The 16,178-nt window shown below is 38.7% G+C and overlaps 1 protein-coding gene across 5 annotated transcripts in view; it reads right to left on the bottom strand.

The window, feature by feature from the left end:
* LOC101725263 (zinc finger protein 709-like) overlaps nucleotides 1-4,321 on the bottom strand; it is a 29,922-nt gene extending 25,601 nt beyond the window's left edge. For 2 of the 5 annotated variants that reach the window (XM_087199707.1, XM_087199706.1), the window contains exon 1: nucleotides 1,425-4,321. In XM_087199707.1, coding sequence (XP_087055833.1) covers nucleotides 1,425-1,595 — 171 coding nt within the window. In that variant the 5' untranslated portion in view covers nucleotides 1,596-4,321. Of the gene's footprint in view, nucleotides 1-282 lie in introns of all 5 variants that reach the window. The other 3 variants (XM_087199705.1, XM_087199704.1, XM_087199703.1) reach the window with 3 other exon arrangements.
* Between the last annotated feature and the right edge of the window lie 11,857 nt (nucleotides 4,322-16,178).

The following is a 16,178-nucleotide window of genomic DNA, read 5'->3' as shown; positions in this document are numbered from 1 at the left end:
TGAAAGGAAGGAAGCCAAAAGAGCACTACTCATAGAAAATCACACTTGGCAAACTTTGGAAAAGTTGCCAGAGGAGGAGAGTGGTCATCAATAAGGCTAGAATAGTTTGTGACAGGTAGAGTAGTTATCACCTGATGTAATACAGTTTTTAATCAAAGTCCTACCTCATTTGGCATGTCTTATCTTGAATAATGTCTACAAACTACCAATGAATCATAGCAATAATGTGAGTAATCCTGCTTTTCATTTGCACTCCTGCAGGAATTGCATGTGAGTACTTACTTCAAGAAAAAATGTGAGTTTAACAGGAAATCCTTTCTTGTAGTTGTCCTTTACAGCAGAATTTCTTCTTCTCTTATTTAAAATGGTAACATATCTAATTTTCATATGATACACTTTAAAACTCCATTTATTGACTAATTTATTCTTTATTTTTACTTCTCTGAATATAAGAGGTAAATGGATGCTTGGGAAGTGATCTAACACTGAATTTAATCATAGATAATGTTAATTTTTAAATAATTTTTAAACACCCTATAATGACTTTGGGCCCATGGGGAACTGTTTGTCAATTTTGGAACTTACCATCATCACAGTGAAGCCCAGAGTGGAGGATGCAATTTGTGTATTTGAGATCGCCTATTTAAGCTTATAACAGACAGCATAATTAGATATCTTAACCATGTTCCTATCTTGGGACAAAATATCCAACAACCTCAACTTAAAGGAGTAGGTTTTATGTTGACTCAGTTTTGGTTCATGTTCTCCTGGTTCCAAGGTATAAATTGGATGGGAAAGTGCCAAGATGGAGGAAAATACATTCAAAGCATGGTGGCCAGAGAGGAGGGAAAGGTGGATGTAGCTACAGACATGGCCCTAGTAAAGCATCTGCAGCAAATGCCACCTCCTAGCAGCACATTGAGATATTGAAAATATCAATGCACAAATCTACTGATGTACAGGGCCCACAAAAAACCAACTTTCATACTTAAGACAAATTTAATGGACACCGTAGTATAATATATGGTGTGCTGCTGAAAGAAAACATGGCAAACAACAAAGCCCAGTCTCACCCACACAGAAACCTCATTAAGTCCCAAATCTCCTCTTATTCCTCCTGCTCACTGCACAGCATGGTGAGTAGTGGAGCTGCATGCACTGAGCTGAGAAGATCGGGGTACTGGCCACATTAAAACTGCCATCCTTATATAGGACTGGATGCTTAGGTCTCAGCCCCACCCACAAGGCTAGAAAGGACTAAATGTGTATGTACCAGTGAAAATTAGCATACAGAAACAAAGATTTCTCAACTCATGTGGAGAGGCCCACATCCTGCCAAAACTGGTTCTGTCTACTTCCACCCAGAACTTATGCCTCTAATACAAATTCTACTTCTGTCTTTGGGTATTTGGTCCTGCAATCACCTTCTTGGGGAATGAGGTCTCCCAGATCCTTCCCATGCAACCAGTCCATAGAACCCACAGACCCAAACAGGCTGACCCAGCCTGGGAGTCTCTCAGCAACACACTAGGACTTATGAGACTGACAAAGGAGAATTCTATTCTCTGGCCAACCAGTCTCTCTTGACAGCTCATACAACCCAAACTGTTCTTCACTGATACAAGGCTGCACCATGTTCTGCTGACTGAGCCAAAGGGAAAAAAAAGATAATACACTATCTGCTTAATGCAGTCCAAATGACAGACTAAACAAAACCTTTCCAGGCTTCCACCTAGATCACTGAGTTCACCCAGCCTGTTGGATCAGTGACTTGAATTAGGATTTGCTCCTAGCTTTGCCGAGCTGCTAACATCTATCTACTTACTGTACTCTGGTGGCTCTTTCTATTTCTTGTCCTAGATGTTGGCATCACAGCTCTTACTGTACTTCCACATTCAATGACATTTAGAGAAAAACACCAAACCCAAAGAAGAATCTGTGCCCAGGCAAATGTTGAACACAATGCAACAGAAGTACTAAGGTAGTCAGAGGGCAGAAAACTGAATGAGACATTCAGCTTCATGGGACAGACTTTCTCACACAGTCTTTTAATCTAATCATCTTCAGTAAAGAAAAACAAAAGCAATGCCAACAGGGAATATAATTATTTACTGAATGAACAAATTGGCATAATATGTTAGTAGTATTACACAAAGGAATCAAGATGGAATTAAAATTTTCAAGTGCCACAGACTGGCAAGTTACTTTAACTAAAGTCATAGGGAAATCCAGAATTCTAAACACCAATCATGGCAGGTAGGCCAGAATGATAGCTGCAATGTAGCCCCACCCTCAATCACTTCCCTATGATGAGGCAGAGAAAGGTAAAAACTTAATGCAATAATTTTTCAAAATATGCTCTTCCCTCCTCACAGGATGAAAGTATCTCTCCTTTGGCATATTAATTTCACTAAAGAAATATTCTCACCTGATGTTAACTCATGTTTAGACTTCATTGTCACATTGGTTTGTTGGAGAGAAACCTAAGTTGTTAGTAAAGACATGTCTGAAAGTGTCAAGGAAGCATGACCTATGAGATTACATCAGATGCATGGCCTGTTCCTCTCAGCCTCTTTTTCTGCTGAAGACTCTCCATTGGAAGTCTGAAGACTTAATGGTAGGAGCCTGAAGAAACATGAGACCAGCATCCAAAGGCAATGGCAAATACTTGAGCTCATCCACAGAAAAATAAGACTTTTTTTTCCTTTTTATTCCATCTTGGGTACAAGCCTATTGGTTATTGTCAACCACATACAGGGTGAGCCATCCCTCTTGGTATACAAGCCAGTCTTTCACAGAGAATCACAGAACTTTACAATTGGCTAGGAGGTTTTCACTGATCAAAGATTCATACCACAGTTAATCATCACAAAACAGTCTTTTTTTTTTTTTTTTTTTTTTGCTAAACATGCCCTTCACAGATATTCTTCATATATAGTAACTGTTTTCTGATTCCATCAAATCTTTGCTGGTGACAAGGCAAACACTTTCCATTAGGAGCCCTATGGCAATGAGACTCACATCCTCAGATAGAAGAAACCCACAAAATAATCTGTATGTGAGACTCCTGCTTTCCAACACTCTACAGCTTGTCATAGTCAAGAGTACTTCATGCTGATCCAGGATTTAAAGCATTAAATTATTTTTATCATGATAAATCAAAGATGTCAAAAAACTTATGTTTGAATGACAAAATTTATCCAAAAATATCAAATGTGAATTGTCTACTTTTTTTCTGTGCATTGCCTCCCTTATCAATCCAATTTAGTATAGGCTGCAGCAGCTCCATTCCTAGTAATTCACACATTCTATTCATCTTTTAAAAACTATTTCTGTACACCCACACAACTAACAGATGGAGTCAGCTCTATAATAAATCCTAAGCAACTCAGAAGTTTCTCTTCCTTTCAAAAAGTATAACTGCTCTAAGTTTGAATTCTTCTGAGGCTGAATCACACCACTCAATTGAAATCATAAATATGAAGCTGTTTCACAGGACCTTTGATGACATTTCAGATGTATACTACAAACTTGGTGGGGCTAAGCCTAACTTTAACCCTAATGCTAACTACTCAGCCCTGTGTCTGCTAATTGAAGATTTCCATTGTATCCCCCTTGCCCTGCTGATGTAAGTCAAATCACTATTATATTATTATAATATTATATTATTATAATTATGCTAATGTTATATAAATTACACACATTATATAAATATATTTATTATAATTATATAATTGTTTATTATAATTATATATTATCATTATTATGATTGTTAAGTCTCCTAATCTGATTATTATTACTAAAGTGTACTACTCTGATTATTATTATTACTAAAGCAAAAACGGAAAAAAACCCAGAGTAGTTTTTCCTTTTCACCAAAGCTCCTGCTCTCCTCAGACTGGTGGAGAAACAGATCTGCCTGCCGCTGCCCAATAAAGCATTCTGGGCTGGCAGTGTCACAGTTACAGGATGCTGGGGAATTGAAACTCGCCCTGCCCGAATAAAAGGGAAAACGGACAGATGATGATGCAGAAACAAACACCAGGAAGAACTCCGTGTCTGAAGCTAAGGAGGGAGGCTGCAGATTCAAAGCTAGTTCTCGGTACTTCCTTTAAAAACACACGCTAATGCATCCCATTCCCAGCTTCTTCCTCACAACATCACCATTGCATGGCTTGTAGGTTCCCCAGGATCCTTTGAATTCAGCTCTCAGCCAGTAGAAATTACAGAGGAAGGTGGTCTAGTTAGCTGCGGAGTCTCTGCAACCCTCTCACTGGGTACACTTGGCCGCCATGATACAGGAAGTGCCCTCCTCCCTCCCTCAGCCCACCTGATTGGGTAGTTCGCACAGCCCGGCCTTCATCGCTGAATGGCTGCTTTTCCATTGCCAGCCCCCTGAGCTGAGAGTGGCAAGAGAAACAATCCTCTACCAGCAGGAGTGGAGCTCAACTAGTAGTCAAATGGTAACCCAGGAAATTATGAACCCCTCTCTCTCCTGCGATATCAAACTCACCTCTCACGAGGAATACTTTCATTGAAGGCCTTTACTCCTCGCTTTTGAGAGCTGCCCTGATTTCTACTTTTTTTTTTTTTTTTTTTGTACCAGGGATCGAACTCAGGTCCTTGCACTTGACCAGCAGGCGGCCAAACCCCTGAGCTAAATCCCCGGTCCCATGCACTGGTTTCTTAATAGACTCACTGGACTCTGCCTCAAAGTGGATCACAAGTGTCCTCTGAAGGTTCCAGGGTCAATTTCCTATGAAAATATCAATCCCCTGATATAAGAAAACATCACAGTCCAGGCTGGACCAGTAATAAATGGAATAGAGTGAGGGCTGCTATTGGGAATGAGGCAGTAGGATTCATTGCCAAGATTTTCAATCTCTCTCTCTGTCTGCTCATTTTCATCCAAAAAATGATTGTATGGCCCCCAAGAGGAATACAGTAATTGAGTAAATGAAGAAATAAGAGTTGTATGATAGCAGTATTCTGCAGAAAACTAAAGATTAAAGAAAAACATTCCAACTCCCTCAGAAAAACTTCATATTTTATCTAGGGCCATAAAAAATGCTTGAAACCAGAAGATAAACATATAGAAAAGCATGAGGGCCAGAAAGAATGCTGAAAAAGAGCCCTGCACTTCATCGACCTGATCAGTTCCTGGTGATGAGGCTGGGATAAAAAAAGACTTTAGACTATAAGGTCCCCATGCCCTGTAATGGCCCATCACTGTTTGAAATTCTCCACCTTTCAACATGTATACTCCTAAAAGAAAAATATTGCATTGAGTAGGTCAAACACCCTTATTATTAGCTTGTTTGGCTTGAGAACTGTGTGAGATATTAATAAAGCACACTTCTAGGTGTGCACGGTTGAGTCATGATAGTGTGACTTGAAGGACAAAACCTGGCCCCTGGCCCCTTCCTCTGGCCCTCTTTCCTTTACTTTGGTTCCTGGCTCTCATAAAATAGTTTTTTTCTTCATTTGTATACCATGATGTTTCTGCATTAGAAGTAAACAAATGGAACTTGATAGATCTCCCACTACCTCAGTGGCTATTATGTAAAGTAGCTGCCCTCTTCCTATGGTGCCTTGCCCCTTCCCCTGTGTGACATCACACCCACCAAAGAACAAACCTTTCTTCCCAGCATGCCCCTGTTCCCGCCTAGAGAGTAACGTAATAGTTGCCTACCTCCTACCAACTAGTGACGTCACCAGCTCCTCCATTCCCTACCGACTACCTCACTCAACCCCGCCTCAGCTCCTACAAACCCCACCCCAGTCTCTATAAAAGGCACTCCCTGCCGTGGCCAAATTGCCTTTGTCTCTCCTTTGTTCAGAGACATCCTGGCAGATCTGTTCCAGTAATAAAGGCTTGTTGTGGCCTGGTCTGGTCTTGGTTTTTGGCCTTTTTACCTGACAAAACTGAAATCTTTTAAATAATAAGACATAGAAAATTTTTCTTCTTAAGCTCTAGATGTTAGGTATTTTTTCCTGTAATAACAAAAACAACAAAATACCATTACACTTCACATTCACATTAGGTATCTGTTTTCACTAAGCTTCCAAATACCTCAATTCTTTCTTCAGAAAACTATATAAATGAGTTTTTATGCATGAATACTTTAAACATATTTTTTGTATGTATATATTTGAGTTGAAATGGTTTAATATCTTTAATTTCAGCTGTGACCCCTTGGTCTTTGAAGAGGGTATTTTTTAATTTCCATGTGTTTATGTAGTTTTTGTGGTTTCATTTGCCATTTATTTCCTATTTCATTGCACTGTGATCTGATAATATGCATATTATAATCTTAATTTCTTGGCATTTACATAAGAATGTTCTGTGAGCTAGTACTTGGTCTGTTTTGGAGGAACTCCCATGTGCTGAGAAGAATGTGTATTCTGGTGTTGAGTGGAACACTCTGTAGGAATCTGTTAGGGTAAGCTGAGTCACGACCAATACAACCCCACAGAGTCAGGCAAAGTTGAAGTAAGAAATGGAGTTTATTTTGAGCCAAAAGGAAAAGAAATCTTGGCCTCAAGTGTGGGGTGAAGAAAAATTTTATAAAGTAGTTTAGGTAGGGGAGGGGAAGTCATTAGGGGAGAGTGGAAATTTTTGAGACTTGAGGATGGGGAGGTCTGTTGGAGTACAGGATGTCTCTTGTGGTGGTTGGGCATCCATGCTTATAGGTGTTGCTGGGTGTGGTGGGCATATTTTCCTTCAATTTATGTTCTGGATTTCTGTTGTTGTACATTTCTTTAAAGTATGAAGAGCTCAGGGTACAGCTCCTGTGAGATGGTTTTACTGTTCTTAATGTGTGGGAGGCTTGACATTATTTAGTCCATTTGTTCAAAGGTGTGGTTCAACTCTGGTATTTCTTTGTTGATTTTATATTGAGTTAATTTGTCTATTTGTGACAGTGGGGTGTTGAGGGCCTCCCTTATTATTGTATTAGTACCTATCTTGATTTTTCATACTTTTAGTTTTTTATAATTGGGAGGATTGGTAGTTGGTGCATATATATTTATGATTGTTTTCTCATCATTTTGGATTCTTTCTTTTTAGCAAGTATGTAGTGATCATCTTTGTCTCTTCTTTTTTCCTTTTTCTTTTTTTTTTTTTTTTGTTTTATGGTACCAGGGGTGGGGGCATCAAACTCAGGACCTTGCACTTGCAAGGCAGGGACAACACCACTGAGCTAAATCCCTAGCCCTTTCTGATCAGTCTTGTCTTGAAATCCACTTTGTCTGCAATTAGAATAGCTACTCCTGCTTTGTGTCTGGGTTTATGTTATCTGGAGTATTGTTTTTCATCTTTGGATGGCAATCTATTAATTTCTTTTTGACTTAAAGAAGTTTTATGTATACAGCATATTGTTGGATCTTATTTCTTAAACTATTCTGCCAACATATTTGTTTTTTTGGGTTTTTTTGGTAATGGGGACCGAACTTGGCTCCTTGTGCTTTCGAGGCAGGCAGCGGAACCACTGAGCTAAATCCCCGGCCACTGCCAATCTATTTTTTTGATTGGTAAATTGAGACCATTCACATTGATATCATTCAGAATTTTTGCAGTGCTGCTTTTGTGGTGACAAACTTCTTCAGGTGTTCATTATCATGGAAATATGTATTTCTCCATTAATTTTGTAAGATAATTTTGTAGGGTGCATCAATCTGGGTTGAAAGTTCTTTTCTTTCAGGGCTTGCAATACTTCACTCCAACCTCTCCTTGATTTTAGGGATTGTGTTGACAAGTCTGTTATGATTCTGATGAATCTTTCTTATACGTGATTCATTCCTGTTATCTAACAGCTTCTAATATATTTCATTCTTGTGTTGAATTTCTGGAATTTTGACCATTATATGCCTTGGTGTAGTTTTTTCTGATCATTGCTATTTGGAGTTCTGTATGTGTCATTTATCTGTATGTCAAATTCTTTTTTCATGCTGGGAAAGTTTTCTGCTATTACTTCAGTGAACATTATATTTTGGCCTTTTTGTTAGGTTCTGATTTTTCATTGATTCCAATTAAACTTATATTAAACTTCTTTGCATAATCTAGTAGATGTTGGACTAATTTTATATGATCCCTTGTTATTTTTAAGAAATTTCCATTGATGATCACCAGTTACAACCTTGTCTTCTAGAAGTGATATTCTATCTGATAATCTATCTTCACATTGCTTGTGAAGCAGATTCTCATTGAATCTGCTGCATGTACATTCAATAGAACTTTTAAATATCCTGAATTTTTATGTGATTCTGTTTTATGGAATACATTTTTTTCTAGGTTTGGCATTCATAGTTTCCATGTCTTTCCTAAACTTCTGTTTTTTTATCTGTCTGTACTCTAGATTCACTCATTATTTCATTCATTTTGTTCATCATGTCTTTAATTACCTGTGTAGTTATGTCTGGTTTGACTTTGTCAAGAGATGTATTTATCTGATTTGTTGTTTCTGCTGCTACCATTTCAGAAAACTCAGCTGGGTACCTTTTGATTTTTTACCTTAATTCCCCCTGGATTTGATTTGGGGGAGTAAGGATTTTCAGGTGAATTTTGCTCCCATGTTTTATTTTTTTTTCTTAAATTTGTTTTCTGTATGAAGTCTTGTAAATTGCTTATGATATGTGATTTCATTACTAGTAACAAGACCTCTTCAGGCAATGACTTCTTTTCAGGGATGTCTTCTAGGCATAGCAGGCTTTTGACCTTTGAGTCTGTCACAAGATCCTACCTCCTCTACTTATTAGTGATTATAATTTGCAGCCTGTTTGCCCTAGCACTCAGTTGAATAGTACTGGACTTCAGTACTCTTTATGACTCCCAGACAATCTAGATATTGGCATACAAGCAAGATCAATTGATCAATTGACAACAACTATGTCACCTTAGCTAAACTAATACAATCAATAATAATAATAATAATAATAATAATAGTAGTAGTAGCATCAAGCACAAACTGGAAAATGACACACTATAATGACCAATACTGCCATCTTCAACCATAGGCATGAAATTCATAGTTATGTATCAAGATCTAAAACAAACCAGAAAATTATGTACACTAAATATCTGCTCAGTACAGCAATTTTACTGTTAAGCAGTATTCAGCCATAGTAAGCTAAAATCAACTACCTACAGATTTGTAAAGGTAAATGGTACAAGGAGGCAAGAATGAAGAAAAAAGAGAAAAGAAATAAATTATGAAAAATAAACCAAGGAAGATGTGAAGTATGTGGTAAGATTTTGGTAGAAGGTTCTGTGAAAGAGTAAAGGGAAATTACTGGTAGTAACAGAGAAGACAAACTGGGAAAGTTACAGAGAAGGGAAACCAAGAACATGTTAAATAAAAGAGAGTGGAGAATAAACTAGATAAAAGTAAAATAAGAAAAACTACTAGGGGGACAAGTTAAAAGAGAAAAGGTGAGCAAAGAAGGGCCTATTAAATCAAATAAAACAAACTAATATTTGAAAAAGTCAGGGTGATAAAACTCCAATCTCCAAAAAAATAGTAAAAAATAAAAAATGTACCAATGGAGGAGGAAAAAAGGGTGTGTGTGAATTGATTGGGGAAGAAAAAAAAAGAAAGAGAAAAGAGTTCCTGTGTTTCCAGAAGAGTATTGTCCTCGAGGTCCAGTAGTCTTTAATCTTCCAAGTCACATTCCCCTTTGCTTCTCTTGATAGCCTATGAGTTTGTATGGTGGTTACTCAGTTCAAGCGGACCTCTCTCTGTAATGCCATTTCTGACAGCTGTCCATGATGGGTACTGGGCTAGGGAATATGTGAGGCCTTGGTTCTGAGGCTCATGTTGTGGATTCATGCTGGTTGGGGACCAATGTTAGTTACTGAATGGATTTGCCAGTGTCCATGCCACAGTCCCCTGATACCAGGAAGAGGCTCATGTTGACTAAGAATCCCCAGAGGAGTTCTGATGTACTCAATTTTAACACGGGAAAATTCATGCAGGCCTATGTTTGCAGGACTCTGGCTAGTGTCTCATGGGCATCCAGAGTACAGAGAAAAACAGGCAGACCTTTGCTCCTTTACTGGGCAGAGGACTGGCCTATTGTGCTATGTGGGAACTGTGTCTAGGACTCTGGCAGAATGCAGGGTGGAGATACCCATGTTGTGGAGGCAGTGTGCCTGATGCTGAATGGATGCTGCCACATTCCATGTGTACCAGGAAGAAGTATACATGGGCTTAGAGTAGTGTTTCAAGCCATGAAACTTGCACCATCAAACTTGGAATGATTATTAATATTGCTTGCAATGAAATGAAATGGGTACATAAAGATCTAAGGGAGTAGATTTAAAGAAATGACAAATATGTGAAGGAGGACAAGTGTGACCACTGAAATATCAGAGAAATTGGGATGGGTACTTTTATGTCTATATCTAGATGTCTCCAAAAAACTTTAGCACTCACAAGAGTGGCTTGGATGATCTTATCTCCCACTCTCCTCCTCCCTTGATGTCTCTGCTCCTTGGCCACCATAACATGAGCATGGATTCTTCTGCCATGCCCCTCTCTCATGTTGTCCTGCCTTGGAGCCAAAAGTCTATGGACTTGAGGCTCTACAAGCTGTGTGACAAAATGAATCTCTTCTCCTTTAAATTGCAAGAATCTGGTATTATGTCTAAATCAAGAGAAAATTAACCAAGATTTTAGTACCAGAAAAGTGTGGCAATTTTTGTGATTATACCTAACCCTGTGGATCAGAAGGCTTTGAAAGGTGCTGTTTGGGAAGGTTTGAAGAACTCAGCTGGTGAAACAGTTTTAGAATGCAAAAACAAAGCCTGTGGGAGATTCTGGTAAAAGCTCAGAAAACCTGAATGTTAATAGAAATGAAGATTGAAAAGATTAGGCTCAGGAAATTTCATGTGGCATGGAATACTTGGGGCCTTTTAGCCAGCTCTCCATTGAAAATCAAGAACAGACATACCCCCAGGCCAGGAGCCTGCCCAGAGAGGAGCTGCATAGGCACATGGGCTCCCAGCTGAGGCCTGCCTTTCCATCCCTAAGTGCAGGCAGATCCCGGGGAGCAAAGGTGTGGCCCAGAACAGCACTGTTTTGATCAGGTCCAAGCCAGGGCTCTGCCCCAACCCTAGAGGCTTGGTACACCCACCAATCCCAAAGGTCTGCCTAAAATAGGGATACACAGGCAAAAGGGTTTCAGCCAGAGGCTCGGCATACCGTTAGCCACAGCCAGGGATCTGCCTGAGAAGACCTGTATGGGCTCACAAGCAATATCCAGAAGTTCACCTGGATACCACTAATAAGTGCAAGCAGACCCTAGCCAAAGCCTGTGCAGACAACAGAAACTGGGGCACACAGCCCCCAACCAAAGGCCCTCCCAGACAACAGCTACATACCAGCCCCAATGAGAGGCAAGCCTAGATAGCATCCCAAGTGTGCTCAGGCCCCATTGAGAAGACTGCAGAGACAACAGGTCAGCTCAGGGACCTATAAGGTCATGACTCTGAACCCTGGAACTGGTGTACTGGTGGGCAGCAGAGGAAAGGGTCCTTGGTGGCTTGCTGAGAATTCAAGACCACTGGGTGAGCAAAAAATTGCCTCAAAAAAGACACAGCAGTTTGCATCTGTTGAAATGAGAAGACACATAAATGTGTCCCAAAATCAGACTTCCAGGTCACCTAAGGGAACCCCAAATGGCAACAAGATGGAACAATCTGATACTCAAACACCTGGACTCCCTGAACTGGCAATGAAAGAGGACCTGGAAAGAATGAAATCAGAAATAATTTCTCAGCTAAAAGTAGAGATTGTGTGCATAGTACAAGACATGATTTATAAATCTAGAGCAGACACAGATTAAAAAAAGTAGTGGAGCTGAGGAACATGATGGAATCCCAACATAGGAACCAAATGGAACACATAAAATAGATGGAAACAGATTTCCAGGAAATTAAAACTGCACTGAATGTGTACATAGCAGAAAAACAGAATGTGAGGATAGAACATCAGACATAGAAGGTAGGATTGAGATTAGTAACCAGGAAAAGAAAAATTTCTTAAAAATAGTAAGGGACCATGAGAAATTAATCCAGAAGCTGCTAGATGATGAAAAGAATAACATCAGAGTGATTGGAGTCAATGAAGAAACAGGAGAGAGTGCAGATGACATAAAAGAACTGTTCACAGAAGTGATGGCAGAAAACTTCCTAAATAGGGGGAAAGAACTTGACGTAGTATAACTGAGGCCTATAGGACTGCAACTAGCCATGATCAGAAAAAATTTACACATAGGCATATAATAGTTAAGATTCCAGAAACCCAACAAAAGAACAAAATTCTACAAGCAGTTAGAGAAAAGAAACAAATCACACACAAAGGAAAGCCCCATCAGAATCACAGCAGATTTCTCAACACAAACCCTCAAGGCAAGAAGAGCCTGGAGTGACTTATCTGAAGTGCTAAAGGAAAACAGTCTCACACCCAGATTGATATACTCTGCAAAAATATCTTTCAAAATTGATAGAGAAATAAGATTCTTTCATGACAAAGAGCACCTTAGGAACTTCATGAATACCAAAGCAGCACTCCAAAAAATTTTAGGCAATATCCTAGGAAAAGACAATGAGGATCACATTGACAGGAAGTCCAGCAAAATGAATCCATCAGGCATGACATGAAATTAAATGCAAAAGGGCAGAATCCAACAAAAAGAAAAATTCATGACAATGATAAGTCAAATTGTACCAGCTATAACCATCAAGATTAATGGACTCAATTCACAAATCAAAAGAAATAGACTGGCAGAATGGGTCAAGAAGGAAGATCCAACAATATGTTCCATACAGGAAACAAACTTAATTCAAAAAGAGTCTCATAAACTGAAAGTTAAAGGGTGGAAAACAATACTACACGTGACAGCAACCTGATAAAAAGCAAGAGTAGCTATCCTCTTTGTATATCAAATGGATTTGAAACAAACAGTGGTTAAGAGAGACAAAGAAGGACACTACATCCTTGTAAAGGGAACAATCCAAGAGGAAGGGATGACAATCATTAATATATATATGCACCAAACAATAGTTTGCCCAACTATATAAAACAAATACTAACGGACATAAAAAATCTTATAAGCACTAATGAACTTAACGATGTTTCCAGAGTATTTCACCCCACAAAATCAGAATACACATTCTTTTCAGCTGCACATGGCTCATTCTCTAAGATAGACCACATACTTGGTCATAGAACATGTTTAAGTAAGTGCAAAGGAACTGAAGTTATCCCCTGTATATTGTCAGAACATAGTGCAAGGAAATTGGAGGTCAATAGCAAAAGAAACCGCAAAAATTTCATAAACACATGGAAACTGCACAACACACTTCTGAATAACAAAGGGGTCAAAGAGGAAATTAAAAAAGAAATCAGTTCCTACATTAAATGACAATGACAATACAACGTATCTGAATCTATGGGACACAATGAAAGTAATCTTGCAAGCAAAATTCATAGCAGTGAATACTCCTACTAGGAAAACAGAGTGAGCTCAATTACACAATGGGATGCTAATCCTCAAACTTCTAGAAAAAAAAGAGCAGGACATACCCAAACTCATAGAAGGGAGGAAATTACGAAGATCAGGGCAGAAATCAATGCATTGGAGACTTAAGAGAATGACACAGAAAATCAATGAAGCCAAGAGTTGGTTCTTTGAAAGAATAAACAAAATTGACACACCCTTATTCAAACTTATCAAAAAAAGGAAAGAAAAGGCTCAAATCCATGCAATTAGGAGTGAAAAGAGTGAAATTACAATGGACGCAGCAGAAATCCAGAGGATCATCAATACCTACTTCCAGAACCTATATGCCAATAAGATGGAAAGCACAGAAGAAATGGATTCCTAGATACGTATGAATCACCAAAATTGAATGAAGACGTAAAAATTTGAAACAATCCATTATCAATCAATAAAATGGAAAATGTAATTAAAAACTTACCAACTAAGAAAAGCCCGGGTCCTGATGGTTTCACTATGGAATTCTACAAGGCATTTAGAGAGGAGCTACTGCCACTACTGTTTAAACTCTTCAATAAAATAGAAATGGAAGCAATTCTCCCATATTCCTTCCTGGAAGGAAGCATCACCTTGAACCCCAAAGCAGAGAAAGGCTCAACCAAAAAAGAGAACTATAGGCCAATCTCACTAATGAACATAGATGCAAAAATCCTTAATAAGATAATGGCAAATAGAATGCAGAAGATCATCAAGAAGATCATACACCCTGACCAAGTGGGATTTATCCCAGGGACGCAGGGATGGTTCAACATACACAAATCAATAAATGTAATACACTATATTAATAGAACCAGGGACAAAACAATACAATCATTTCAGTAGATGCAAGAAAAGCATTTTATAATATCCAACATGCATTTTATATAAAAAACCTTACAAAAAATTGGAATAGTTGAACTCTACCTCAATCTGATAAAAGCCATCTATGAAAAACCAACAGCCAATATCATACTAAATGGTCACAAACTGAAATCCTTCACACTAAAATCAGGAACAAGACAAGGATGTCCACTATCACCACTCCTGTTCAATATAGTTTTGGAAACATTAGCCACAGCAATTAGACAAGAGAAAGAAATAGAAGGAATAAAAATTGGAAATGAATAAGTCAAATTGTCATTATTTGCAGATGACCTGATACTCTATATAGAAGACCCTAAGAACGCCACCAAAAGTCTTCTAGACTTAATAACCAAATTCCTTAAAGTAGCTCCATACAAGTTCAACACAGAAAAGCCAATAGCTTTTCTGTACACAAAAAACAGACTCACTGAGAGAGAAATGGGGCAATCAATTCGTTCCACAATAGCATCCAAAAAAACTGAAATACCTAGGAATGAACCTAACAAAATAAATCAAATACCTCTATTCTGAAAATTATAGCACTCTGAAAAAAGAGATTGAAGAGAATTTCAGAAAATGGCAAGACATCCCTTGCTCCTGGGTAGGAAGAATCAACATGATGAAAATGGCCATACTTCCAAAACTGCCATATAGATTCAATGGAATCTCAATTGAAATTCAAGTAGCATACTTCACAGAAGTGGTGAAAACAATCCAAAAATTCATTTGGAGCAAAGAAACCTAGATCAAAGTGGACATGGCAGAACCCATCTGAATGACAAGTATGGCTATTGATTTCCTCAGACTCCCAAAGGAAGACCTTGTGGACCGTGTACATAGGACATTTTGAATGCTATGTCAAGTTGAGACCAGAGAAGTTCAGATGACCATTTGTAAAGTCTGGTGACTGGCCTTTTCTTCCATGCTCTTAGCTGTTTAAATTTGTCTTCCCATCTGATTCTCCTGAGATTTTGGTATTTATGTCTAAAAGTGTTTGTGTATATATGTAAAAAGGAAACCACATACTTTGAGAACTAGAAAAGTGAGACACGTGACCCTATTATAAGATGAGAATACAAAAATGTCTGTAGTGTTGATTTAAGACCAAGTGTCTTTGATTAAGACTGAAGGACTGTGGGCCTGAGGCTTGCCCAGCATGCATGAAGTCCTGGGTGTGATCCCCACATCATGACAAAACACAGAGTAAAACCAAAACAGACCAGGCTTTTCCTGAGCACTGGGATGCCTCTGGAAGTCAGGCTGGAGAATTCACTGATATCATGTCCTAAGGTAACTAGTGAAGTAGGGTCTGCCTTGGGTTTGACTCTGAATGTCCTTGTCCTTAGAACTAAAAATAGATTTACAGTGGGGCTTCATACTGACTTCAAGTGAGATTTCTCCACCAGGTTTGAGAATAGACCCTGACTTATCAGGACATAGTTAACCTTAGCCCCATCTCATGCACTTGGCCACCAGTCTGATAAGATCTCAGCCCAATGAATGTTCTGGATTCTGTGTGACTAATGGGTTAGTTAGCCCTCCTCTTGCAGAAGAATACAAATAAGGTCACGGAATGAAAAGCAGAATGTCTCCTGCTCTGGGTGGGACTTCTCACCTCTGTGGTGAGGGAAATAAAAGTTCCTTCCTGGAAACAGGAGGAAATGCAAAAAAAATAAAAAGAGAGACCTAGAATAAAAAAGCAACACTAGGCAATAAATACAAGGTATGGGGTATCACTATCCCCAACTTGAAACTATACTCCAAGTCTACTGTGA

The sequence above is a fragment of the Heterocephalus glaber genome, unplaced genomic scaffold, assembly GCF_053883595.1.
Source record: "Heterocephalus glaber isolate CG9 unplaced genomic scaffold, H.glaber_assembly_v1.0 deba00001724, whole genome shotgun sequence".
NCBI classification, from domain to species: domain Eukaryota; kingdom Metazoa; phylum Chordata; class Mammalia; order Rodentia; family Bathyergidae; genus Heterocephalus; species Heterocephalus glaber.
Note: the sequence above shows the minus strand (reverse complement) of the source record. Positions and strands in the feature narration are given on the sequence as shown.